Source organism: Gorilla gorilla, chromosome 2 (assembly GCF_029281585.2).
Source record: "Gorilla gorilla gorilla isolate KB3781 chromosome 2, NHGRI_mGorGor1-v2.1_pri, whole genome shotgun sequence".
Classification (NCBI taxonomy): domain Eukaryota; kingdom Metazoa; phylum Chordata; class Mammalia; order Primates; family Hominidae; genus Gorilla; species Gorilla gorilla.
In genome coordinates, this window is record NC_086017.1 from 207,862,685 (window position 1) to 207,889,499 (window position 26,815).

Below are 26,815 nucleotides of genomic sequence, written 5' to 3' on the forward strand. Positions count from 1 at the left end.
TCATAATGCAAATAAAATGACATAAAAACTGTTCATAACATCATGAGAAATGAAAAATGAGGGTACAAAATTATATGTTTTTTAAACCTTGGAAATAAAAAACATTGGTAGAAAATATACCAAAATTTTTACCATTGGTTATGTTTGAACAATTGAAATGGCTTTTCCCCTACTTTTTTCTCTGTGTTCCAGTGTAACAAGAATATAGTAGGGCTGGGCGCAGTAGTTCACACCTGTAATCCCAACACTTTGGGAGGCTGAAATGGACGGATCATGAGGTCAGGAGTTTGAGACCAGTCTGGCCAATATGGTGAAACCCCGTCTCTAGTAAAAATACAAAAATTAGCCGAGCGTGGTGGCACTTGTCTGTAGTCCCAGCTACTTGGGAGGCTGAGGCAGAAGAATCACTTGAACCCAAGAGGCGGAGGTTGCAGTGGGCCGAGATTGTGCCACTGCACTCCAGCCTGGGTGACAGAGAGAGACTCTGTCTCAAAAAAAAAAAGAAAGAGAGAAAGAGAGAGAGAGAGAGAGGGAGAGAGAGAAAGGAAAGAAGGAAAGAAAGAAAGAAGGAAAGAAAGAAACAGAACATAGTGTAACAAAATCAAAACATTAAAAATATAAGGCCTAAAACACAACAGATTCAGTTGTCAAACTACTAACATCTTTATTTTGTGAAGATATTTAACAATATTAAAAGTTCAGATTTCTTCATGGTCATGTCTTTTACCAGCTTTTCAAAGATTCATTCAGTAGTAGAAACAGCCAAATGCTGCTACAACGCAGAATAAACTGTCCTAAAAAATAAATACAACACACACACACATCCAGAATGTTAGTAATAAAGAGGGAATGAGAGCAGCACAGGCAATTGAAACTAACACCATCTCAGATCTTTCCAATTTTTTTTTTCTTTTTTGAGACAGGGTGTCACTCTATCACCCAGGCTGGAGTGCAGTGGTATGATCTCAGCTCACTGCAGCCTCGACCTCCTAGACTCAGGCAATCCTTCTACCTCAGCCTCCAGAGTAGCTAGGACCACAGGTGCATGCCACCATACCAGGCTAATTTTGTTTATTTTTTGTAAAGATGAGGTCTCACTATGTTGCCCAGGCTGTTCTTGAACTCCTGGGATCAAGCAATCCACCCACGTTGGTCTCCAAAAGTGCTGGGATCATAGGCGTGAGCCACCTCACCCAGCCACCAATTTTCAATCAGGAAGACTTTTTCCTTCTTCAAGAAGTGAAGGGTTTCCAGAGTATAGCTACACTATTGCTTGCCTGAGGGTGACTACAAAATTGCTTGCTAAAAGGTTAGGATGGGTAAAGAATTAGATTTTCTGAATGTAAAAATAAAATGTGAACTAATGAACTTTAGGTAATACATATTCATAAAATAATTATTCACATATTTCCTGATTTATCACAGAAATAATGTATGAAATGCTTTGAGTTTCTTGGAGTAAACTCCATTACTCATCCCAAGAAACCATATTATAAGTATCACTGATAATAAGAACAACAGGACCTTGTCATAAATTCTGGATAAGAGAAATAGTCTCTGGGTGTTTGTTCTTAATTGATAAAATTTACTTGTCCGTCTTTTAGTTCAGAATCACAAAATGCTTTCCAGAGCCCAAATTGCTTAAAACACTTTTTAGGCATTTATTACAAGATTTCCACCTGCCTCAGCAACTCCTGAACCACTAACCTCACCTCCAGCCTGGTAATGATGGGAGTAAAACAATTCCAACTCAAGTACCTGATGATTAACCAAAAGCAAAATTCTTTGGTTTAGCCCAGCTCCCTGGCTCCTTGGGCGGATAACTCTGAACTGTGTTCTACGACAGTGCTGTGATAAAGGACCTGCTTTGTTTTTAACTTCTGGTCCTTCATGGAAGGATATGCTTTTGTAAAATGCAATAAAAATAGGTAACTCAGAACATGAAATGAAAAAAAGGAACATACAAAATACAGCCCCAATTTTTTTCTTAGATTCATTGCACAAAAGATTACTTTGTCAAATTGCTGTAAGAGTTTCTAAACCAACCCTTATACTCAGTGTACTGTTTACCTCATCATGGACCTATAACAAACAGGTCACAGAGCGGTGCTGGTCTGTGCACCCCACTGTGAGTGGCCCTGTTCTACAGCACCACCCAGAGTTCTCCAACAGGACTGAGCCCTGTCATCCAGCAGTTTTCTGCTCAACACCACATGATTTTCCCTCCTCTCTCATTTCCTCTGCCTCTACTAATGTTTCCTGGAATCTCCCAAATAAAGTGCTTTTTTTTTTTTTTTTTTTGAGACAGAGTCCTGCCCTCTCGCCCAGGCTGGAGTGCAGTGGCGCAATCTTGGCTCACTGCAACCTCCGCCCTCTGGGTTCAAGCAATTCTCCTGCCTCTACCTCCCAAGTAGCTGGGACTACAGGCGCCCACCACCTTGCCCGGCTAGTTTTTGTGTTTTTAGTAGAGATGGGGTTTCACCATGTTGGCCAGGCTGGTCTTGAACTCCTGACCTCAGGTGATCCACCCGCCTCGGCCTCCCAGAGTGCTGGGATTACAGGCGTGAGCCACCACACCCAGCCTAAAGTTTTTTATTACATATTTGTTCATTTGAGTATTGAGTGGCCCCCACTGGATGTTAATAGGCAGAAACGATGCCTGTCTTATTCATCATTTTGTCCCTAGCCCCTCGAGTGCAGAAGCTGACACATAATAGGAGCTCAGAACTATTTGTTGAATGAATGAATTGTATCATCTAAAGATGCATTTTTTGGCCAGGCCCAGTGGCTCATGCCTGTAATCCCAGCACTTTGGGAGGCCAAAGCAGGCAGATCACCTGAGGTCAGGAGTTGGAGACCAGCCTGACCAAATAGTGAAACCTTGTCTCTACTAAAAAATACAAAAATTAGCCGAGCGTGGTGGCATGCACCTGTAGTCCCAGCTACTCGGGAGGCTGGGGCAGAAGAATTACTTGAACCTGGGAGGCAGAGGTTGCAGTGAGCTGTGATGGCACCACCACTCTCCAGCCTAGGTGACAGAGTGAGACTCCGTCTCAAAACAAACAAACAAACAAGATGCATTTTTTTTTTTTTTTGAGACGGAGTCTCGCTCTGTCTCCAGGCTGGAGTACAGTGGTACAGTGGCACAATCTCGCCTCACTGCAACCTCTGCCTCCCAGGTTCAAGCAATTCTCCTGCCTCAGCCTCCCGAGTAGCTGGGATTACAGGCACCCACCACCACACCCGGCTAATTTTTGTATTTTTAGTACAGATGGGGTTTCAGCATGTTGGCCAGGATGGTCTCAATCTCTTGACCTCATGATCCGCCCGCCTCGGCCTCCCAGAGTGCTGGGATTACAGGCATGAGCCACCGTGCCTGGCAAAAAAAACCATCTTCTTAGCTTGACTTTTCCCCCAAAGATAGCTGATAAATTAAGATTTTACATAGTACTTCCCACTGTCCAGCCCCTGATCCCTAGGGTAGTTAAGCATAAAATAAAACTTTGGTGGGGCTGGGCGCAGTGGCTCACACCTATAATCCCAGAACTCTGGGAGGCCGAGGCGGGCCGATCACCTGAGGTCGGGAGCTCCAGACCAACCTAACCAACATGGAGAAACCCTGTCTCTACTAAAATTACAAAATTAGCCAGGTGCGGTGGTGCATGCCTGTAATCCCAGCTACTCGGAAGGCTGAGGCAGGACGCTTCAACCCGGGAGGTGGAGGTTGTGGTGAGCTGAGATTGTGCCATTGCACTCCATCCTGGGCAACAAGAGCAAAATTCTGTCTCAAAAAATAATAAAAATAAAAATAAAACCTTGGTGAGACCATAGAATTTTAGAGCTAAAAGCTACCTTAAAATCATCTACATAAGCAGTGTCCGTATCTGGCAGTCAGCAGAATCATGGGGAACTTTTTAAATATTCTGATTCACTGATCTGACCCCTGGCCTATTTGATCAGAATCTATTTGAATAGGGACCCAGCGTCTATATTTTAAACAACTTCCCAGATGATCCTTAGGCAGTCACAGCCAGTCTTTGGGAAAATGTACTTCAGCTTCCTAATGTCACTGATACAATGTGAGAAAAATCCAATGACTTACCTGAAGTCATTCAATTAGAAAGTGACAGAACTGGAGATGGAATCCCCCTATTTCTTTTTACTTTTTTCTTTTTTTTTTTTTTTTTTTTTTAATTTTTGAGACAGAGTCTTGCTCTGCTGCCCAGGCTGGAATGCAGTGGTGCGATCTCGGCTCACTGGAACCTCCGCCACCAGGTTCAAGCAATTCTCCTGCCTCAGCCTCCCAAGTAGCTGGGATTACAGGCGTGCACCACCATACCCGGCTAATTTTTTGTGTGTGTGTTTTTAGCAGAGAAGAGGTTTCACAATGTTGGCCAGGCTGCTCTCAAACTCTTGACCTCAAGTGATCCACATGCCTCGGCCTCCCAAAGTGCTGGGATTACAAGCGTGAGCCACCCCACCTGGCCTCACTCTCTTAATTTACTCAATCTAGTTTCTGTTCTACTCTAACTCTGACTCTATGTATTCACAACCTGGGAGTAGATGAATAGAGGATGCGATCATTTCTGGAGTAAATATAAAATAATAACTTCAATGAAACCTCTTTTGTGTATGTGTGTGTGTCACCTAGGCTGGAATACAGTGGCACAATCTCAGCTCACTGCAACCTCTGCCTCCAGGGTTCAAGCGATTCTCCTGCCTCAGCCTGAGTAGCTGGGATTACAGGTGCCCACCACCATGCTCGGCTAATTTTTATATTTTTAGTAGAGACAGGCTTTCACCATGTTGGCCAGGCTGGTCTTGAACTCCTGACCTCAGGTGATCTGCCCTCCTTGGCCTCCCAAAGTGCTGGGATTATAGGCATGAGCCACCGCGCCTGGCCTGAAACCTCTTTTTAAAGATTCTTCTTTATTTTTGCTTAATTTTAATAAATGGCTTTAAGATAAAGTAATAAATTTTACTACTAAAAAAAAAAATGACCTTTGCTCATGGAATCCCTGCCATCCACATTTGTTTGCAACTTAGCAAAGTGTGATTGGTTCAAATGAACAAATAAGTGATTTTAAAATTTTAGTTATAAATTATTACTTTAATAAGGATTATCAGGATTGAGTTTTAGAACACAGTGATTTATGGAGGAAGTGGCTAAAAATAATGTTTAAATAATATGCTAACTAAATAATATGCTATTCAGAAATTCAAACCCATGAAAAATTATGTCATATGTAAACATGTAAGTTTCCTTGCCTATAAGCAGCACTCTAGGTTTCTGCTTTAGTAACACAAAAACTAACAGTAAAATCATTTCATTCACAAGTCAAAGATGAATGACTAAGACAGCAGTGTCTTTCCATCCCAATCAATAGTAAGTAGTTTGATTTGCGGTGCCCACGTCCTTAGAAAGGGAGAAGAGGTTTCCAAATACACTTACATTCATGAAAACATCATGAGTATAGTTGTCAGTGTCAGCATCCCAGAAACAGCGAGAAGCCATGCTAAAAAATCCAAGAATGAAGAATTATCAACAATCTAACAAGGACCTAAACGAAACATATCTGCCACGAGAAAAAGTGTTCCTTAATACATTCTCATAGATCTGTACTTCCAAACCTTTCACAGGTAGGTACCCACAGAGTACTGTATTTGTACCAGAGAGTATACTGGGTAAACCAGAGAAACTAGAGTCAGATGAAGCTGCTTGCAACTAGAGGTGACCAGCCAGGTACTCTGACAGCCTCAGACCCTACCTGATGGCTACAGGGATCAATACTAGAGATTTGTGTGTGACTTTTAATGAGCTCAGCTCCTGCACAATAACAGGACGAGGAAGGCACAGAAAGAGCCCAACAGATTTAGTCCAACCTGATCATTTTATAGAGTCCCAGAAAAAGGAGCAAACTCTGAACTAGAATTCAGTCTTCTAACGAATTATAACTCCAGAAATATCTCTACAGAATGCTAAACTACCTTGAAATTGGCTATTCTCCTCTCTGCAATTCTTGGATAAGAAAAAAATATTAGTCAAAATAAAAGCCAATTAAAAATGGAAACAACTTAAATGCCCAATAGGACTGGATTGGTAAATGAAATTATGGTATTTCTCAGGATCTGGGAGAATTTTTTAAAAAAAGAAAAAAGAAATAATGATGTTTTCTGGCAATGAAATTCTATGTAGACCTTAAAGAAAAGTTTTGCAAGACACAGTGACGTGTCCCTGTAGTCCCAGCAACTCAGGAGGCTGAGACAGGGAGTATCATTTGAGCCCAGGAGTTCAGGGCTGTAGTATGTGAAGATCACACCTGTGAACAGCCACTGCACTCCAGCCTGGGAGACACAGCAGGACCCTGGCTCTTAAAAAAAAAATTCCAAGAACATGAAAAGCTATTCACAATATAATGTTGAGTGAAAAAAATAGGCTGGGCACGGTGGCTCACACCTGTAATCCCAGCACTTTGGGAGGCTGAGGTGGGCGAATCACCTGAGGTCAGGAGTTCGAGACCAGCCTGCCCAACATGGTGAAACCCCATCTCTACTAAAAATACAAAAATTGGCTGGGCACCGTGGCACACGCCTGTAATCCCAGCTACTTGGGAGGCTGAGGCAGGAGAATCACTTGAACCCAGGAGGTGGAGGCTGCAGTGAGCCAAGATTGTGCCACTGCACTCCAGCCTTGGCGACAGAGTGAGACTCTGTCTCAAAAAATAATAATAAATAATAATAATAAGTGAAAAAAATTACAAATGTTTTACATTTCTATTAAACGTATGTGTATGATTTATCATGCAAACACTTATTGAGCACTTACTTTGTGCCATTCACTAGTCTAAGTGTTTTACGTGTATTAACTCACTGAATCCTATGAGGTACTATGATTTTACCCATTTAGTGAATGTGACAACTGAGGATTAGAGAAATTAAGTGTACAAGGTCATACAACTAGGTAACAAAGCTTGGCTTTGAACCCAGGCAGTTCATAACCCATACCCACAGAGAAACATACACATATACCTTATATTATATTGGTTCTTTCTTTTCCTAAAACAAAAGGTCTCACATATTTATTACTGAACCCAGCCTACTATCGCAGGGCATATAAACAAAGAGAAAAAATATATTCCCAATAAAACACGTCCAACTGTTCAGACAGTGGTGACGTTTTCAGCTTGCTATAGTAAGATGGCCGTGACCTTGATACAGCGTGAATATGTGTGCCAGCTCACGTGCAGTTCCTTATAGACCCAGCTTGGCTGGTCTGCAATGTCTCCTTTCCAGTTGTGCCTGATTTTATTACCAGTTTTCAACCAGATCCACTGGAGAATGGGACGATTTGGCTTTTGTTTCTTGGCCAGGAATCGCTTACTCTTAAAAGACTTGTGAGAAGACATGACAAGAAGCAGAATCAAGCACACACCACAAGAGAAAGAGAGTTGTTTGTTTTTTGAGACAAAAATATAAAATAGTGAGACCCCAATTGTTTTATTTATTTATATTTTATTTTTATTTTTTGAGAGGGAGTCTCACTCTGTCAACCAGGCTGGAGTGCAGTGGCACAATCTCAGCTCACTACAACCTCCACCTCCCGGGTTCAATGATTCTCCTGCCTCAGCCTTCCGAGTAGCTGGCACTACACACGTGCATTACCACGCCTGGCTAATTTTTATATTTTTTGTAGAGACAAGGTTTCACCATGTGGGCCAGGCTGGTCTCAAACTCCTGAGCTCAAGCAGTTGGCCCACCTCAGCCTCCCAAAGTGCTGGGATTACAGGTGTGACTTGGAAGAAGTGTAATGGTACAGTTTGTAGCAGGCTAATAATGCTCCCACCAAGAACAGTAAGAAAAGCTGGATAAAATGAATCAGGGAGCTGCCAAAGCAAACAGGCCTACAGGAGCCAAAATTCCAGAAAGAGGTGAACTCTAGGAGGTAAGCTGATATTCTGCAGCAGATTCTTTTCCTGGAGGATTTGCCAATTCAAGGCACAGGGCTAGATGCTGAGAATCTGGGCCTTGCTCAGGTAAAGAACAAATTACTGAGGGAAAATTTAACTAGTAGGAGAGTTGGCAGTCTTTACTTTTTAAAATTTTTTTATTTATTAATTTTACTTTGAGACAGAGTCTTGCTCTGTCACCCAGGCTGGAGTGCAGTGGCACGATCTCAGCTCACTGCAACCTCTGCCTCCCCAGTCCAAGCACTTCTCATGTCTCAGCCTCCCGAGTAGCTGGGATGACAGGCATGCACCACCATGCCTGGCTAATTTTTTTTTCTTTTTTTTTTTTTGAGATGGAGTTTAACTCTGTTGCCCAGGCTGGAGTGCAGTGGCACAATCTTGGCTCACTGCAACCACAACCTCCCGGGTTGAAGCAATTATCCTACCTCGGCCTCCCAAGTAGCTGGAATTACAGGTGCCCGCCACCACGCCTGGCTAATTTTTGTATCTTTAGTAGAGACGGGGTTTCACCATGTTGGGCAGGCTGGTCTCGAATTCTTGACCTCAAGTGATCCGCCAGCCTCGGCCTCCCAAAGTGCTGGGATTACAGGCATGAGCCACTGTGCTTGGCCCTAATTTTTTGTATTTTTGGTAGAGACGGGGTTTCACCATATTGCCCAGGTTGGTCTCGAACTCCTGAGCTCAGGCAATCTGCCCGCCTTGGCCTTCGAAAGTGGTAGGATTACAGGAGTGAGCCACTGTGCCCAGCAGAGTCGGCAGTCTTAACAAAGCTAAGGAGGTAAAATCAGATTCTGGAGGGAAGATCCCATAAAAAAGGAGAAAGTAGAACTGAGCGTATCACATGGTAGGTTTTCTTTTCAAGACATGCTGAATTCAGGCCGGGCACAGTGGCTCACACCTGTAATCCCAGCACTTTGGGAGGCTGAGGCAGGCGGATCACGCAGTCAGGAGATCGAGACCATCCTGGCTAACGTGGTGAAACCCCGTCTCTACTAAAAATACAAAAAATTAGCCGGGTGTGGTGGCGGGCGCCTGTAGTCCCAGCTATTCGGGAGGCTGAGGCAGGAGAATGGTGTGAACCCAGGAGGCGGAGCTTGCAGTGAGCTGAGATGGCACCACTGCACTCCAGCCTGGGCAACAGAGTGAGACTCTGTCTCAAAAATAGAATAAAATAAAATAAAGTAACTAGTATGACTAAATCACAAGGGTCCTTACAAAAGAAAGAGGGAGTAGGTGGGTCAGAGTCAGAGAGTTGAAGATGCTGTGCTGCTGGCTTTGAAATTGGAGGAAACGGCTTATGGGCTAAGGAGTTCAGGGGCCTCTAACTGGAACAGACGAGGAAATGGATTCTCTCTTAGAGCCTCCAGAAGGAATGCAGCCCTGCTGACATCTTCATTTTAGTTCAATGAAACCCATTTTGGATTTCTGATCTCCAGAACTGTAAAGTAATATATTTGTGCCATTTTCAGCACTGAGTTTGTGATAATTTGTTATGGCAGCAACAGGAAACTAGTACACTAAGGAAAAAGCCTCTGACATGAAGAGCAAAGTTTTATGCTGAGGAGACAAGATCTGAAAGTCAGCACCTGTTGGAGGTAGAGGCCTGCAGAGGCCTAATGAACACTCGAGGTTCTTGGTTGAAAGACTTGGAGGGCTACGATTAAGAAACAAGGGGGCCAGGCACAGTGGCTCACGCCTGTAATCCCAGCAGTTTGGGAGGCCGAAGTGGGTGGATCACCTGAGGTCAGGAGTTTGAGACCAGCCTGGCCAACATGGTGAAACCCTGTCTCTACTGAAATACAGAAATTAGCCGGGCGTGGTGGCGTGCGTCTGTAATCCCGGTTACTCAGGAGGCTGAGGCAGGAGAATCACTTGAACCCGGGAGGCTGAGGTTGTGGTGAGCCAAGATCATGCCATTGCACTCCAGCCTGGGCAACAAGAACGAAACTCTGTCTCCAAAAAAAAAAATAAATAAATAGAAACAAGGGTGAGGCTGGGTGCGGTGGCTCACACCTATAATCCTAGCACTTGGGGAGGCCAAGGCAGGAGAATCACTTGAGCCAAGGACTTCAAGACCAGCCTGGGCAACATGGTGAAACCCCATCTCAACAAAAACATACAAAAATTAGTCGGGCGTGGTGGCTCATGCCTACAGTCCCAGCTACTTGGGAGGCTGAAGCAGGAGGATCACTTGAGCCCAGGAGCCAGAGGTTGCAGTGAGCTGAGATCGCACCACTGCACTCCAGCCTGGGCAACAGAGTTGAGACTGTCTCAAAAAAGAAAAAAAAAAAGGGATGAATTTAAGATACGGCCTTTTTAAAACCACAACTCTCAGATGAGTTGGCACAAGAAAAGAAAATTTTTTAAAAAGATAAAACTGTAACCCAACCTCAATTCAGCTCAGTACCTGAAGCTAAGTGGCCAATACTCTTCCTGCACAGCAGAAGAGAGAGTTAAGTCCTTTCTGGAAGAAAATAATATCATCTGGAGGTCTATAATTCTTTTAAGCAATATCTAAGATTCGAACTAGGCATGCCAAGAGACAAAGCCATGTACATGATTATCAAGAAAAATACAATGGAAACAAACTCACACATGACCCAGATACCAGAGTAAGCATATAACAACATGAAAATAACTACTGTGGCCAGGTGCAGTGGCTCACGCCTGTAATCCCAACACTCTGGGAGGCTGAGCGGGGCGGATCACTTGAGATCAGGAGTTCCAGATAAGCCTGGTCAACATGGTGAAATCCTGTCACTACTAAAAATACAAAAATTAGGCGGGTGTGGTGGTGGGCACCAGTAATCCCAATTACTCGGGAGGCTGAGGCAGGAGAATTGCTTGAACCCGGAAGGTGGAGGCTGCAGTGAGCAGAGATGGCGCCACTGCACTCCAGCCTGGGTGACAGAGTGAGACTCTGTCTCAAAAATAAAATAAAATAAAATAAAATAATTAGTACGACTAAAATGTAAAAAGAGAGTGGGGAGGGTTAAAAAAGATTGAAGGATAAAGCCTTTTACTAGATAACTGAAATCTATAAAAACTAAATGTAAATTCCCAAACTGAAAAATACAATAACTGAAATTAAGAACTCAGGTTATGGGTTTAACTGCAGATCAGATGCAACAGAAAAGAGGATTATTGACCTAAAAGGTCAATAGAAAAATATACAAATTGGCCAGGCACGGTGGCTCACGCCTGTAATCCCAACACTTTGGGAGGCCGAGCCTGGCCAACACGGTCAAACCCCATCTCTACTAAAAGTACAAAAATTAGCTGGGCGTGGTGTCACACGCCTGTAGTCTCTGCTACTTGGGAGGCTGAAGCACGAGAATCGCTTAAACCCAGGAGGTGAAGGTTGCGATGAGTCGAGATCGCACCACTGCACTCCAGCCTGGGTGACAGAGCGAGACTCCGTCTGAAAAAAGAAAAATATATAAACTGAAGCACAGAGAGGAAATAGAAAAATCAGAAAAAAGCATAAGAGACATGTGGAATACTGAGAAAAGACCAAACATACATGTAACCTAAATCCTAAAAAGAGAGCGGAGTGGAAGGGGCAGCAGCAGTGTTTTAAAAGAGAACGGCCACCTCTAGGGCCCCAAGCTTAGTTTCTAATGCCATTCTCCAACACATTGAACAGGGGCTCCTTGGAGAAATGGCTGAATTGTAGGGCTGGGGTAGGGAATGAACACAGTGGAGCTTCTGATAGTGCTGGAAAGTAAGGAAGTGCTCAAAGAAACCCACAATAGTAGAGTCAGTGGGACACAGGTATCCACTGAAAGCTCTCAATGGCCAAGCTGGAACAATTAGAACTACAAAATAAATAAAGTAGTATTGAATAATCATCCAAAGTATAAAATATCCATGAGTCCATGTTGAAATAAATGACAGAATACATAAATAAATGGGAGAGGAGAGACAAATTTCCTGTGCTGAAAATTCCAAAGAATTTACGCAGATGCGATGCCCTTGAGGAGGTGGGTCATAACTCCCTGCTCGTTCAGTGTGGGCTGCACACAATGATTTCCTCCTAACGAGTACAGGATGAACACGGAGGAAATGAAACCGCCTTTGCAAAATGATGACAGACAGTGAAAGAGATCCAACCTAACCGACTCCATCTTGCGTCTAACCTCCAAGCTGCCCTTGTTCATTCCTGGGCGTAGGCTGAACTAACTTTGGGAGAAACTTTGTTTATAATTTATAGTTTAAGCAAAGACGGTAACAGCCCTTTCCCAAAGCAGACCTCCTTCTTGCCGGGGGGACTAGACTAACATTAGTCACAAGATTAGAAATTATGCAGCTGGAGGCTACAAGATTCTGACCCTCCCTACACTGCTCCTAAGATCAGGGCTTGAGACATGTTGCAGACCCTGCACTTGATGGATCAGCTGGCACCACCCAGATGGATAAACTGGCTCATCTGATCTTGTGGCCCCGACCCGGGAGCTGACTCAGCACAAGAAGACAGCTGACTCCCTGTGATTTCATCCCCGACCAATCAGCACTCCCGGCTCACTGGCTCTCCACACCCACCAAGCTGTGCTTAAAAACTCTGCTCCTCGAATGCTCAGGGAGGCTGATTTGAATAATAATAAAACTCCGGTCTCCCGCACAGCCGGCTCTGAGTGAATTACTTTTTCTCTATGGCAATTCCCCTGTCATGATGAATCGGCTCTGTCTAGGCAGCGGGCAAGTGAACCCACTGAGCAGTTATAGAAAGAGTAAGTTTATAGTAAAGAAACCTGAGAAGCATTAGCTCAGGCAGGGAGGCAAAGTTCATATGAACAGTAACATGTCATGTTGACAGTATGTACCATTGATATGATATGACGAGAATGGCGTCTTACCTCTGTGATCTTCCTTCCAAAAACCTGTAACCTCAGACTAATCATTAGCAGAAAAATCCCAGTGAAGGAACATTCTACAAAACACCTAACCAGTACTCCTCAAAAATGTCAAGGTGATGAAAAACAAGAAAGCCTGAGAAACTGTTACCGCCAAGAAGAGCCCAAAGAGACATTTAATGTGGTATCCTAGATAGAATCCTAAAGCAGAAAAAGGACGTTAGGAACAAACTAGAGAAATCAGAACACAGCTTTATTTGATAACACTGTATCGATATTGTTTCATTAATTATAATAAATGTTCCATACTATGTAGATGTTAACCATAGGGAGTCCGGGTGCGGTAGATGATGCCTGTAACCCCAGTGTTTTGGGAAGCCGAGGCAGGAGGACTGGTTAAGCCCAAGAGGTCAAAGCTGCAGTGAGCCACGGTTGCACCACTGCACTCCAGCGTGGGCGACAGAGCAAGAACGGTCTCAATAGCATAATTACTATTCTTACAGTAACAGGGAAACTGGGTGTGGAGTATATGCTAACTCTGCAACTTTTCTATAAATCTAAAACTATTTTAAAATAAAAACTTGTTTTTTTTATTTTTTTATTTTTTGAGATAGAGTTTCACTCTGTTCCCCAGGCTGGAGTGCAGTGGTGTGATCTCAGCTCACTGCAACCTCCACCTCCCAGGTTCAAGCAATTCTCCTGCTTCAGCCTCCAAGTGGCTGGGGTTACAGGTGTGCACCACAATGCCCGGCTAATTTTTTGTAATTTTAGTAGAGACAGGTTTCGCCAGGTTGGCCAGGCTGGTCTCGAACTCCTGACCTCAAGTGATCCACCCACCTCGGTCCCCCAAAGGGCTGGGATTACAGGTGGGAGCCACTGCACCTGGCCAAAAACTGTTTTTTTTAAACAAAGGTAATGGCTAAGAATTTTCCCAAACTGATAAAAAAAAAATCAACCTGGCTAGGTGCAGTGGCTCACACTTGTAATCCCAGGACTTTAGAAGGCCGAGCATGGTGTTGGCACCTATACTCCCAGCTACTCGGGAGGCTGAGGCAGGAGAATCTCTTGAACCTGGGAGGCAGAGCTTGCAGTGAGCCAAGATCGCACCATTGCACTACAGCCTGGGAGACAAAAGCGAAACTCCATCTCAAAAAAAAACAACAAAAAAATCAACCCATAGATTCAAGAGACTCTGAGTGCTCTAAGCAGAATAAATATAAAGAAAGTAATAGTGGCTAGAGAGGACATATCATCTTAAATTGAATAATAAAACTTACAGCTGACTTCTCAACAGAAACAATGGAAACTAGAAGACAATGTAATCACTTATCTACCTACCTACCTACCTATCTGAGGCAGGGTCTCACTCTGTCACCCAGGCTGGAGTACAGTGGCACAATCACGGCTTACTGCAGTCTCAACCTTCCTGGGCTCAAGAGGTCCTCCCACCTCAGTCTCTCAAGTAGCTGGGACCACAGGCATGTGCCACCATGCCCAGCTAATTTTTGTATTTTTTTGTAGAGACAGAGTTTTGCTGTGTTGCCCAGGCTGGTCTGGAACTCCTGGGCTCAAGTGATCCTCCTGCCTCAGCTTCCCAAAGTGCTGGGATTACAGGTGTGAGCCACCACGCCCGGCCCTGATGGGAAACTTTATAATAGATGGATCCATCTGTCAATATCTGAACTCCATGATCAACCTTAACAAAGCAAAAAGAGATGACCAGCTATTTTGTACCTTCTGAGAAGATGCAATAGGATGTATAGAAAACAATCTTTCCCCAACCTCAAACCTATGGCTAATTAAGACTAGATCTAACTACTTATTTTCAAGAAGTACAGGAAATAGAAGACATATTAAACAATACCATAGGTATATAATCAGCAACTGCCAGAATATAGGAAACTCTACAGGACAAACAAACCAATTTCTTCAACAAATAAATGGCAGGAAAAAATAAATAAATAAATGACTGACTGGGCACAGTGGCTCACGCCTGCAATCCCAGCACTTTGGGAGGCCAAGGTGGGTGGATCACCTGAGGTCAGGAGTTCGAGACCAACCTGGCCAACATGGTGAAACCCCATCTCTACTAAAAATACAAAAATTACCTGGGCATGGTGGTGAGCGCCTGTAATCCCAGCTACTCAGGAGGCTGAGGCAGGAGAATCACTTGAACCCGGCAGGCAGAGGTTGCAGTGAGCCGAGATCACGCCACTGCACTCCAGCCTGGGTGAGGAAGCAAGACTGTCATAAAAATAAAATCAAATGGCAGGATTAAAAGAGGAAAGAGAGAAATGAGGCAGCAAAAATGACAGATTGAAGTAAATTTAAAGCCAGATGCTGTGGTGTGCACCTATAGTCCCAGCTACCTGGCAGGCTGAGGTGGGAGGATCACTTGAGCCCAGGAGTTCTAGTCTGTAGTGTGTTATGATCACATCTGTGAATAGCCACTGCACTCCAGCCTGGGCAAGATAGCAAGATCTTACGTCTTAAAAAAAAATCCTAATTTACATATTAACCAAATGCAATGTGTGGACCTTGTTTGAATCTTAATTTGAAAAAACTGTAAAAAGAAAATAATAGGTCTGGCATGGTGGTTCAAACCTATAAGTCCACCACTTTAGGAGGCCAAGGCTGGTGAATTGCCTGAGCCCAGGAGTTTAAGACCAGACTGGCCAACAGAGTGTGACCCATCTCTGCAAAAAAAAAAAAAAAAGAAAAAAAAAAGAAAGAAAATTAGCCAGGTGTGGTGGTGCACACCTGCAGTCCCAGCTACTCAGGAGGCTGAAGCAGGAGGATCACTTGAGCCCAGGAGGCCAAGGCTGCAGTGAGTTGCGACAGTGCCATTGCACACCAACCTGGGTGACAAAATGAGACCCTGTCTCTTTAAACAAAAAAAAAGAAAGAAAACACATACATACATATATGAGGCAATCTAGGATATCTGAACAATAACAGCATATTTTATGATATTAAGGACTGACAATATTTTAGAGATAATAAAGATATTTTATTTATTTATTTTTGAGACAGAGTCTTGCTCTGTCACCCAGGCTGGAGTGCAATGACACGATCTTGGCTCACTGCAACCTCCACCTCCTGGGTTCAAGCGATTCTCCTGCCTCAGCCTCCTGAGTAGCTGGGACTACAGGCGCACGCCATCACACCCGGCTAATTTTTGTATTTTTAGTAGAGACGGGGTTTCACCATGTTGGCCAGGCTGGTCTTGAACTCCTGACCTCAGGTGATCTGCCCGCCTCAGCCTCCCAAAGTGCTGGGATTACAGGTGTGACCCATCACACCCGGCCCCTCTCACTCTTGTAAAGGCACTCTTACTCCTAATTGTCCAAAGGACAGATACCTCATAAGAAATATAGATGAATAAAACAAGAAGGAAAATCCAGCTACTCACAATACTCCTTCACCTCTTTGTTCTCCAATCACTACTTGCACCACCATTTTGTATCGGTCAAATCCCATTTCTAGAAAGAAAAAATAAGAAGGTTATTTATAAGCAAATACGTAGTAAAATTACTTATTGAAGACAAATTTGCCCAGAAATGGACATAAACATTCAATCCACAAGTACTTAATGAATATGGTGGTAAGCTTGGGGGTCAGGAGGACGTGAAGACAGATCCCAACTATACCTCAGCAAGTGTATAACCTCAGAAAGCAATTTAACTTTTCAGTTTCGGTCTCCCCTATTAAACAGGAATATCAGTACCTACCTCCCAAGGTTGTTATAAGGTTAGATAAGATATAGTAGTATCTTTTTTTTGTTTTGTTTTTGAGATGGATTCTCACTCTGTTGCCCAGGCTGGAGTGCAGTGGCATGATCTCAGCTCACCGCAACCTCTGCCTCCAGGGTTCAAGTGATTCTCCTACCTCAGCCTCCTCAGTAGCTGGGACTACAGGTATGCGCCACCACACCTGGCTAATTTTTGTATTTTTAGTAGAAAAGGTGTTTCACCATGTTGCCCAGGCTGGTCTCGAACTCCTGACCTCAGGTGATCCACTCACCTTGGCCTCCCAAAGTGCTGGGATTACAGGCGTGAGCCACCGCGCCTGGTCAGATATAGTAATATCTAAAGCATCTAAACAGTGCTGTTAAATACTAGTCCTTCAATAAACCTTAGCTTCCTTCCTTTTTGCCCTACTATAAGTCAGCTAGTGAGCTGAACCTTCAAGATAGAGAAATAAATAAGACGTTTTTCTTGCCTTAAAGAACTCACAGTAATAAAGAACTCAAAGGAAAATAGAAAAATAGGCCGGGCACGGTGGCTCACGCCTGTAATCCCAGCACTCTCAGAGGCTGAGGCCAGTGGATCACCTGAGGTCAGGAGTTTGAGACGAGCCTGGCCAACATGGTTAAGCCCCGTCTCTACTAAAAAATATAAAAATTAGCCAGGCATGGTGGCAGGTCCCTGTAACCCCAGCTACTCGGGAGGCTGAGGCAGGAGAATTGCTTGAACCTGGGAGGCGGAGGTTGCAGTGAGCTGAGATCGCACCATTGCACACTAGCCTGGGTGACAAGAGCAAAACTCCATCTCGAAAAAAAAAAAAAAAGAAAGAAAATAGAAAAATAAATTGAGTATGCTTATAATTCAAGGAATGGCATGTATGATGTACATCAGGAACACAGAGCCAGTGGGGGCAGTTCCTCTGTTTGTCTGGGCAGTGGCAAGAAATCACTGGAAAAGACTTCTTGGAAGATGTGGCCGGCCAATAAACTGAGTCTTGAGGGCTGAGTGAGAGGGGACCAGGTCAGCCCCATCTCCCCACACGTCCGAGAAGGAGGGGCATATGCACAGCAGGAGAGCATGGGATCTCCAAGAAACTGTAAGCTGTTCAGTAAGACAGACAAGAAAAAAAATGAAGATTCCAGAGCAAAACGAGGTGATCCAGCACCATTTAGCTGTTTACCCCAGAAACTACGTTGCTAAAGCAGCAAAATCCTGAAAATTCTCACTAACACCAAGTCTGAAGAGAAAAAAATGGAATGGGCATTTTTTAATCTTTCTACTTTTTTGACCAAGGAATAGTGGAAAGAGTTTTAAAAAAACAAAAGAAGTGAAATAAGCGAAGCTGAAACAGAGCCAGCTCTCTCTGATGAACGTGCAGGTTCCAAGATTACACTGTAAATGGGACAATCTGAAGACTACAGGCAATCTCCCATGTGGGGCATGAAACTGATTCAGAGTGTGTAAAGACAGACTCCAAGTTATTTTTAAAAAACACTGCACACAACTCAGCTGAGCTTCCTCCTTTCTCTAACCAATCCCAAATTCTACAGAAATGTGTCTAGAATAATAAATACTCAGCCCTTAAATCACAGTTCTGAGGGGAAAATAAAATAGTCTCAGATATGGTGGGGAGGGGAACTTAAAAAAAAAAACCCACACCATATCAGAGCAATTAAAAATCCCCCACATCATATCAGAGCAATTATGATGTATGGGCACAACAAAATAAAATGCAGCCAAATGGCAATAAACAAAGATGCAATAGCAAAAACAAAAGAGTAACAAAGAAGAACAAAGCTTCTGCTGGGTGCCATGGCTCACGCCTGTAATCCCAGCAATTTTGGAGGCTGAGGCGGGAGGATCTCTTAAGGCCAGAAGTTCAAGACCAGCCTAGGCAGCATGACAAGACCACCATCTCCACAAAACAATTTTTCATTTTTTTTTTTTTTTGAGATGGAGTTTCACTCTTGTTGCCCAGGCTGAAGTGCAGTGGCGTGATCTCAGTTCACCACAAACTCTGCCTCCTGGGTTCAAGCAATCTTCCTGCCTCAGACTCCCGAGTAGCTGGGATTACAGGCATGAACCACCACACTTGGCTACTTTTGTATTTTTAGTAGAGATGGGGTTTCTCCATGTTGGTCAGGTTGTTCTCGAACTCCTGACCTCAGGTGATCCATCTGCCTCGGCCTCCCAAAGTGCTGGGATTACAGACGTGAGCCACCACACCTGGTCCACAAAACAATTTTTCAAAAAATATTGAAGAAAAGAAAGAAACTTCCAGTGGAAGGAAGGAAAGAAGGAAGGAAGGAAGGAGCTGTGTAAGAGAAAAAATTTGGCTGGGCACGGTGGCCCACACCTGTAACCCCACTTTGGGAGGCTGAGGCGGGTGGATCACTTGAGGTGAGGAGTTTGAGACCAGCCTGACCAACATGGAGAAATCCTATCTCTACTAAAAATACATTAGCAGGGCGTGGTGGTGCACGCCTGTAATCCCAGCTACTTGGGAGGCAGAGCAGGAGAATCGCTTGAACCTGGGAGGTGGAGGTTAAGGTGAGCCAAGATTGCACCATTGTACTCCAGCTTGTGCAACAAGACTGAAACTCAGTCCAAAAAAAAAAGAAAAGAAAAGAAAGAAAAAAATCAACCTAGGAAGTAATACAAATCAAGGAACGAAGAGTTATTCCTCACAATTAATTCACAATACTAGAACAACGTAAGCTTATAAACTCAATGAAATAAGTACTCAATCAGGTTATCAAATTTTTTAATTTTTTTTTTTGGAGACAGAGTTTCGCTCTTCTGCCCAGGCTGGAGTGCAATGGTGAGATCTAGGCTCACTGCAACCTCCACCTCCCAGATTCAAGTGATTCTCGTGCTTCAGCCTCCCAAGTAGTTGGGATTATAGGCATGTGCCATCACACTCGGCTAAATTTTTTTTTTTTTTTTTTTTTGCATTTTTAGTAGAGACGGGATTTCACCATCTTGGTCAGGCTGGTCTCGAACTCCTGACCTCAGGTGATCCACCTACCTCGGCCTCCCAAAGTGCTGGGATTACAGGCGTGAGCCACCGCACCTGGCCAGGTTATGATTTTGTTTGATTTGGTTTGGTTTTTTGAGAGGGAATCTCGCTCTGTCGCTCAGGCTGGAGTGCAGTGGGATGATCTCAGCTCACTGCAACCTCCACCTCCTGGGTTCAAGCGATTCTCCCACCTGAGCCTTCTGAGTAGCTGGGATTACAGGCGCGCACCACCATGCCTGGCTAAATTTTATATTTTAGTAGAGACACGGTTTCACCATGTTGCCCAGGCTGGTCTGGAACTCCTGACCTCAAGTGATCCACCTGCTTCTGCCTCCCAAAGTTCTGGGATTACAGGAGTGAGCCACCTCACCTGGCCTGTTTTGTTTTGTTTTTGTTTTTTTGGAGATAGGGTCTCCCTCTGTCACCCAGGCTGGAATGCAGTGGCGCAATCTCGGCTCACTGCAACCTCCGCCTTCTGGGTTCAAGTGATTCTCCTGCCTCAGCCTCCCAAGTAGCTGGAACTATAGGCGTGCACCACCACACCTGGCTAATTCTTTGTATTTCAGTAGAGACGAGGTTTCACCATGTTGCCCAGGGTGGTCATGAACTCCTGAGCTCAGGCAATCCACCCGCCTCCGCCTCCCAAAGTGCTAGGATTACAGGTGTGAGCCACGGCACCCGGCCTCAATCAGGTTATTAAGCAACATAAAGAGATGAAAAGAAAGACCACGGCCCTAGGGAACAAACAGAATACCCAGAAAAGATCATTCCAGAACTAATAAATTCAAAATGGCAAGAAAAAAGACACAAATGAAAACAATTACTGGTTTAAGAAAATCACAAGTAAATGGCAATAAAAAAGGAAGAAGCCTGGGCAAAATGGCAAAACCCCGTCTCCACAAAAAATACAAAAATTAGCCGGGTGTGGTGGCAGGCGCCTGTAGTCCCAGCTACTTGGGAGGCGGAGATGGGAGGATTGCTTGAGGCTGCAGTGAGCCAAGACTGCGCCACTGCATTCCAGCCTGGCCGACAGAGTGAGACCCTGTCTCAAAAAAAAAAAAAGAAGAAAAAAGAAATTATGGCAAAGAAAAACTAATAAATATAGAAGACAAAGATGGCTCAACATAACAATATTTGGTGTCCTGAAGAAAAGGAAGTAACAAATGGAATAGGAAACATATTCAGAGATATAAGGAAATTTCCTTTATATGGAAAGAATAAAGTCTGCAGATTGAAAGCTATAAAATGCTCATTAGAAAGTCAGAGTCTTTAGAAAAGCTACTGAGCATAAAGGTGAAGATGAGGATTATTTATTTTATTTATTTATTTATTTATTTATTTTGAGACAGAGTCTCGCTCTGTTGCCCAGGCTGGAGTGCACTGGCACGATCCCAGCTCACTGCAACCTCCTTCACCCCCCAGGTTCAAGCAATTCTCCTGTCTCAGCCTCCCAAGAAATCCCAGCACTTTGGGAGGCCAAGACGGGTGGGTCACCTGAGGTCAGGAGTTTGGGACTAGCAAGCCCGGCTAATTTTTGTTTTGTTTTTTTGAGACAGAGTTTCGCCCTTGTTGGCCAGGCTTGAGTGCAATGGCGCAATCTTGGCTCACTGCAACCTCTGCCTCCTGGGTTCAAGCTATTCTCCTGTCTCAGCCTGGGATTACAGGCATGCGCCACCACGCCTGGCTAATTTTGTATCTTTAGTAGAGACAGGGTTTCTCCATGTTGATCAGGCTGGTTTCGAACTCACGACCTCAAGTGATCCGCCCGCCTCGGCCTCCCTAAGTGCTGGGATTACAGGCGTGAGCCACCATGCCCAGCCCCTAAATTTTGTATTTTTAGTAGAGACGGGGTTTCAGCATATTGTTCAGGGTGGTCTCAAACTCCTGACCTCAGGTGACCCACCTGTCTCGGCCTCCCAAAGTGCTGGGAATACAGGCGTGAGCCACCACGTCCAGCCAAAGGTGAGGATTCCTTAAGCAGAGAACATCAAGCTGGGCTCAGATTCCTTGACAACAAGTTACCATTGAATGTCAGAGGGCAATGAAGCACAAGGGTCAAGAAAATAAATTATTACCTCAAAAATATGTATATTCTACCTTTGGGGGGGGAGGGGCGGGGGATGGAGTCTCACTCTGTCGCCCAGGCTGGAGTGCAGTGGCACTATCTCGGCTCACTGCAGACTCTGCCTCCTGGGTTCAAGTGATTCTCCTGCCTCAGCCTCCCAAGTAGCTGGGATTACAGACGCCCACTACCACGCCCGGCTAATTTTTGTATTTTTCGTAGAGACGGGGTTTCACCATGTTGGCAAGGCTGGTCTCGAACTTCTGACCTCGGGTGACCCACCCGGCTCCGCCTCCCACAGTGCCGGGATTGCAGGCGTGAGCCACCGCACCCGGCCCATAGTATATTCTACTTTAAAGGCAAAAGGCAGGCATTCTCGAACACAAAAGAATCCAGGGAATACGGCATTTCTGAGTCCTTTCTGAAGACAACTTACAACAAAATCTCATCATCTAGGAGTTGAAATAAGGAACTCTTCCCTCCCAGCTAATTGAGAGGCTGAGGCAGGAGAATCGCTTGAGCCCGGGAGGTTGAGGCTGCAGTGATCTGAAATCACACCACTGCACTCCAGCCTGGGTGACAAAGACCCTGTCTCAAAAAAAGAAAAGAAATAAGGAACTCAACAATGAAAATGACGTGGTCAAGGAACTAAACAGGAGGCAACTGATCCAGTTACAGAATGAATATGACATGACTATGGGAAACAGGTCTACAATATCCCATTGTCATTTGTCCATGTATATATATATATATGTAGAAGTCTGTTGTAATGTTTGCCTAGTATTAATGATTTTTTTTTTTTTTTTTTTTTGAGACAGAGTCTCACTCTGTTGCCCAGGTTGCAGCACAGTGGCATAATCTTGGCTCACTGCAATCTCCGTCCCTGGGCTCAGGTGATCCTCCCGCCTCAGCCACCCAAATAGCTGGGACTACAGATGCACACGACCAGCCCGGCTAATTTTTGTATTTTTCTAAGAGACAGGGTTTTGCCATGTTGGCCAGGATGGTCTCGAACTCCTGGGCTCAAGAGATCCGCCCGCCTAGGCCTCCAAAAGTGCTGGAATTACAGGCGTGAGCCACTGTGCCCGGCCAATATTAATGATTGTTTATTGGTGGTGGCATTCAGGTGATTTTTCTCATTTTATTTTTCTAGTGTTTAAATTTTGTATAATGAATGTGTACCATTTTTTACAAAAAATCTTAACAATGAACCTTCATTAAAGTCTAAAAACAAAAATGCTAATATACTAACAGCAGTTAATTCTGGGTGATGGAAATACACAGGATTGCTATTCTTTGTACTTTTCTGTATTTTTTAATTTCTAAAACTAAAAACAAATTCAGAAAAAAAAATAAACACAAATATTAAATAGTAACTGCCTTTGGTTAATATTTTAAAACTTTAAGGGGCCAGGCACAGTGGCTCACGCCTGTAATCCCACCACTTTGGGAGGCCGAGGCGGACGGATCACCTGAAGTCAGGAGTTCGAGATCAGCCTGACCAACATGGAGAAACCCCGTCTCTACTAAAAGCACAAAAATTAGCCGGGCATGGTGGCACATGCCTGTAATCCCAGCTAATCGGGAGGCTGAGGCAGGAGAATCGCTTGAACCCAGGAGGCAGAGGTTGCAGTGAGCCAAGATCATGCCATTGGACTCCAGCCTGGGCAACAAGAGCAAAACTCCATCTCAAAAAAAAACCTTATGGATACTTTTTTGTATTGTCTAGGTTTATTACAATGAGCATGTATTACTTTTATGAAGATATTCCTTCTCTTCAAAAAATGATGTCTTCTAAGAAGAGCAGATGGAAATAGGCCGGGCGCGGTGGCTCACGCCTGTAATCCCAGCACGTTGGGAGGCCAAGGCTTGCGGATCTCTTGAGGGTCAGGAGTTCAAGACAAAATTAGCCACGTGTGGTGGCGCATGCTTGAAATTCCAGCTGCTTGGGAGGCTGAGGCGGGAGGATCACTTGAGCCCAGGAGGAGGAGGTTGCAGTGAGCTGAGATCACACCACTGCACTCCAGCCTGGGAAACAGAGCGAGACTCTGTCTCAAAAAGAAAAAAAAAAAAAAAGAACTTTTCAGATCAGATGGTATAACATTATTAACAAAAGAGAGAGACCAGGCGCAGTGGCTCACACCTGCAATCCCAGCACTTTGCGAGGCCTAGGTGGGAGAATCACTTGAGGCCAGGAGCTCAAGATCAGCCAGGGCAACATGGCAAGACACCATCTCTACAGAAAAATTTAAAAATTAAAAAATTAGCCAAGCACGGTGGCACAAGCCTGTAGACCCAGCTACTTGGGAGGCTGAGATGGGAGGATCGCTTGAGCCAAGAGGTCAAGGCTGCAGTGAGCCATGTTCACACCACTGCACTCCACCCTGGACAAAACAGCAAGACCCTATTTCAAAAACAAAACAAAACAAAAAAAACAAAACAATCAGAGAGACAAAGAGAACAGGGTAGGAAAAGCACAAAATATGCTCTACAGATGTAGTTTGGTAGGGGTCGAGGGTTGAGTAAGGGAAGTAGCTAAGGATTAGGGAGGAGAGATGGACTGCAGGTACTAAATGCCAGGCTGAGGACTTGACAGCTTGGGGGAAGAAACAACCAAGAAATACAGGGGAAAGGAGTCCCTGTACTTTCTGGCCTTTCTGAATACTAAGATTTTTTGGACAGTGTTTTATTTCACATCTTCACTCTTTTCCACCATCTGCAAAAACTTACATGAGTAAAAGTCACCAAATAATTAGAGAAGACAAGACACTGAAGAAAAAGTTTTCTTTAATAGAATCCACAGCTAACATTCTATTTATGTTTTTTTTAATAGAGATGTTTTATTTTTTTATTTTGCTTTTTTTTTGAGACAGAGTCTCGCTCTGTCACCCAGGCTGGAGTGCAGTGACGCGATCTCAGCTCACTGCAACCTCCACCTCCTGGGTTCAAGTGATTCTCCTGCCTCAGCCTCCCAAGCAGCTGGGACTGCAGGCGTGTGCCACCACACCCAGCTATTTTTTGTATTTTTAGTAGAGACAGGGTTTCATCGTGTTAGCCAGGATGGTCTCGATCTCCTGACCTCGTGATCCACCCACCTCTGCCTCCCAAAGTGCTGGGATTACAGGCGTGAGCCACCGCGCCCAGCCTTTATTTTGCTTTTTAATACACATGGGGTCGGCCGGGCGCAGTGGCTCATGTCTGTAATCCCAGCACCTTGAGAGGCCATGGCGGGTGGATCACCTGAGGTCAGGAGTTTGAGACCAGCCTGACCAACACTGAGAAACCCCGTCTCTACCAAAAATACAAAATTAGCCAGGCGTGGTGGTGCATGCCTGTAATCCCAGCTACTCAGGAGGCTGAGGCAGAAGAATCACTTGAACCCGGGAGGCGGAGTTTGCAGTGAGCCAAGATCATGCCATTGCACTCCAGCCTGGGCAACAAGAGTGAAACTCCATCTCAAAAAAAAAAAAAAAATAGACATGAGGCCTCAGCATGTTGCCCAGGCTGGTACTGAACTCCAGAGCTCAAGCAATCTCCCTGCCTTGGCATGCTAAAGTGTTGGGATTGTAGGCGTGAGCCCCCATACCTGGCCCCAATGTCCTTTGTTTAAAGATGGAGAGGGGGCAAATGGGTAATACTGAGTCTGTGAAGAGAATGAGTCATTTCCAGTTATCACCATGATTACCTTTTAATTTATCTTTAATGTTTTCTGATAAATGTTTTGTAAGCTGAGGCATTTCTTCTGGAGAATATTCAGCATTTGCCAGTTCCTCCTTGAGCACAGCATGGATACAGTCTTTAACCACAGAGGGCCTGAACCTGAATGGAACAATTTGTGAACATCCAGTCGGTGACTCCACAACCCCAGCTTACCTTCATACCGCAACTTCTCCCATCTTTTTGTCATTAGGACCACTTAATCCTTCTTTTTCATATTTTTTATTATAAAATATAAACAAATTAAGACAAATCATAGGCCACATGTGTATCTTCAACCTGGACCTGCACTGAACTTCAACACATTCCAACTCATGCTCCATATGAATGTTTATTAGGCAACTCAACACATCCAATAATGAGCTTCTCATACTCCCCTCTCCCCCAAAACAAAATATATACTTCTTGTTAATTTTGTTCTGCACGCTTTCACACAATAAAATAAAATAAAATAAAAAAATACGGCTGAAAGGCATTCTGGGCATTCAGAACCTTTTACCAAGATAACTGAGGGTATCTTTCTCTGTGTTCATTCTACCCAAGGGAAAAATCCTGTATGAAATTTGTATCACTTTTTCTGTGAGTTACCAAGAGAATAAAAATAAACAAAGAAATTTGTATCACATTATCATCAAAATTCCTGTTTTCCATATTTGCCAAGCAAATATGGGTGTGTGTGTGTGTGTGTGTGTGTAAAGTTAGTGATCTTACAAACCTAGCTGAGTACCCTCTGCTCTGGCCCGTGAGCCTTAATCCTAGCGAGGGCTCGGTGCGGGGGTCTAAGGGCCTCCAGATCCTACCTGGGTAGGACTTTGCACAGATGCAGCTCCCGCGCCGGGAGGGAGCCCATCCTGGCACCCGTGTGCACAGTCACCCTCGAATCACGGCTGAACGGCATCCGACGCGAGTGGCTTCCTGCCTCTATTCTACCCATCTCCTTACTCACGACGCCATCGCGGGTTTCCCAGGGCCAACCATGCCCGCCGCGCCAGCCTAAGACGCGCCCGGCGCCCAAACACTGAGGAAGCGGGTGGGGTCCCCTGCGGCCCCTGCAGCGGGAGGGGCGCCCGGACGTCACAGCAGGGCCGCCCTCCCGCCTCGCGGCCTCCCGCCTCCCGCCCCGCGGACCCCGCGCTCCTTCCGTGGCCCAGGTCCCAGGCGAGCTCCGCCCCTCAGACCAGCGCGCTCGAGGTCGCCCCGCCACACCCCGTCCTCTACCCGCCTCTGCTGGAAAACAGGCCGCAGAATATAGGTGTTCTCGGGCTCCCCTGCGTTCTTCTCAGCCTCAGGCGCCCCGTCGCCCACCGAGAAGGACACTCCGATGGACGTGGCCATGCCGGGGCTTCTCGGTCCGGGCGTAGCTCGCGTCGAAGGCCTAGCGGGTTGCGGTCGCCGCCGGCAGCAGGGAAAGCGTCTCCAGGGCAACAGGGCCGCCCTCCCGCCTCGCTGAA

General features: G+C 44.9%; 1 protein-coding gene across 4 annotated transcripts; it reads right to left on the minus strand.

The window, feature by feature from the left end:
* Positions 1–639: 639 nt before the first annotated feature.
* On the minus strand, positions 640–26,719 carry DYNLT2B (dynein light chain Tctex-type 2B). 4 transcript variants are annotated; one of them, XM_004038251.4, is made up of 5 exons: positions 26,587–26,719; positions 25,333–25,466; positions 16,233–16,302; positions 5,453–5,516; positions 640–794 (listed from the first exon to the last, which is right to left on the minus strand). In XM_004038251.4, exons 1-5 carry the CDS (start codon positions 26,697–26,699, stop codon positions 747–749), a joined length of 429 nt encoding a protein of 142 aa, XP_004038299.1. In that variant the 5' UTR covers positions 26,700–26,719; the 3' UTR covers positions 640–746. The 4 variants fall into 4 exon arrangements, with proteins under 4 accessions (XP_004038299.1, XP_018879517.1, XP_018879518.1 ...); XM_019023972.2 differs by lacking the exon at positions 26,587–26,719 and adding an exon at positions 26,165–26,511; XM_031009688.3 differs by having other exon boundaries at positions 724–789.
* Positions 26,720–26,815: the final 96 nt, after the last annotated feature.

Coding starts and splice junctions, on each gene's coding strand:
- DYNLT2B (XM_019023972.2), bottom strand. CDS start 26,298: ATGGGTAGAATAGAGGCAGGAAGCCACTCGCGTCGGATGCCGTTCAGC. Junction 25,467..26,164: donor CTGTGCAAAGTCCTACCCAG/GTAGGATCTGGA, acceptor TGTTCCATTCAG/GTTCAGGCCCTCTGTGGTTA. Junction 16,303..25,332: donor CATTAAAGATAAATTAAAAG/GTAATCATGGTG, acceptor TTTTCTTTCTAG/AAATGGGATTTGACCGATAC.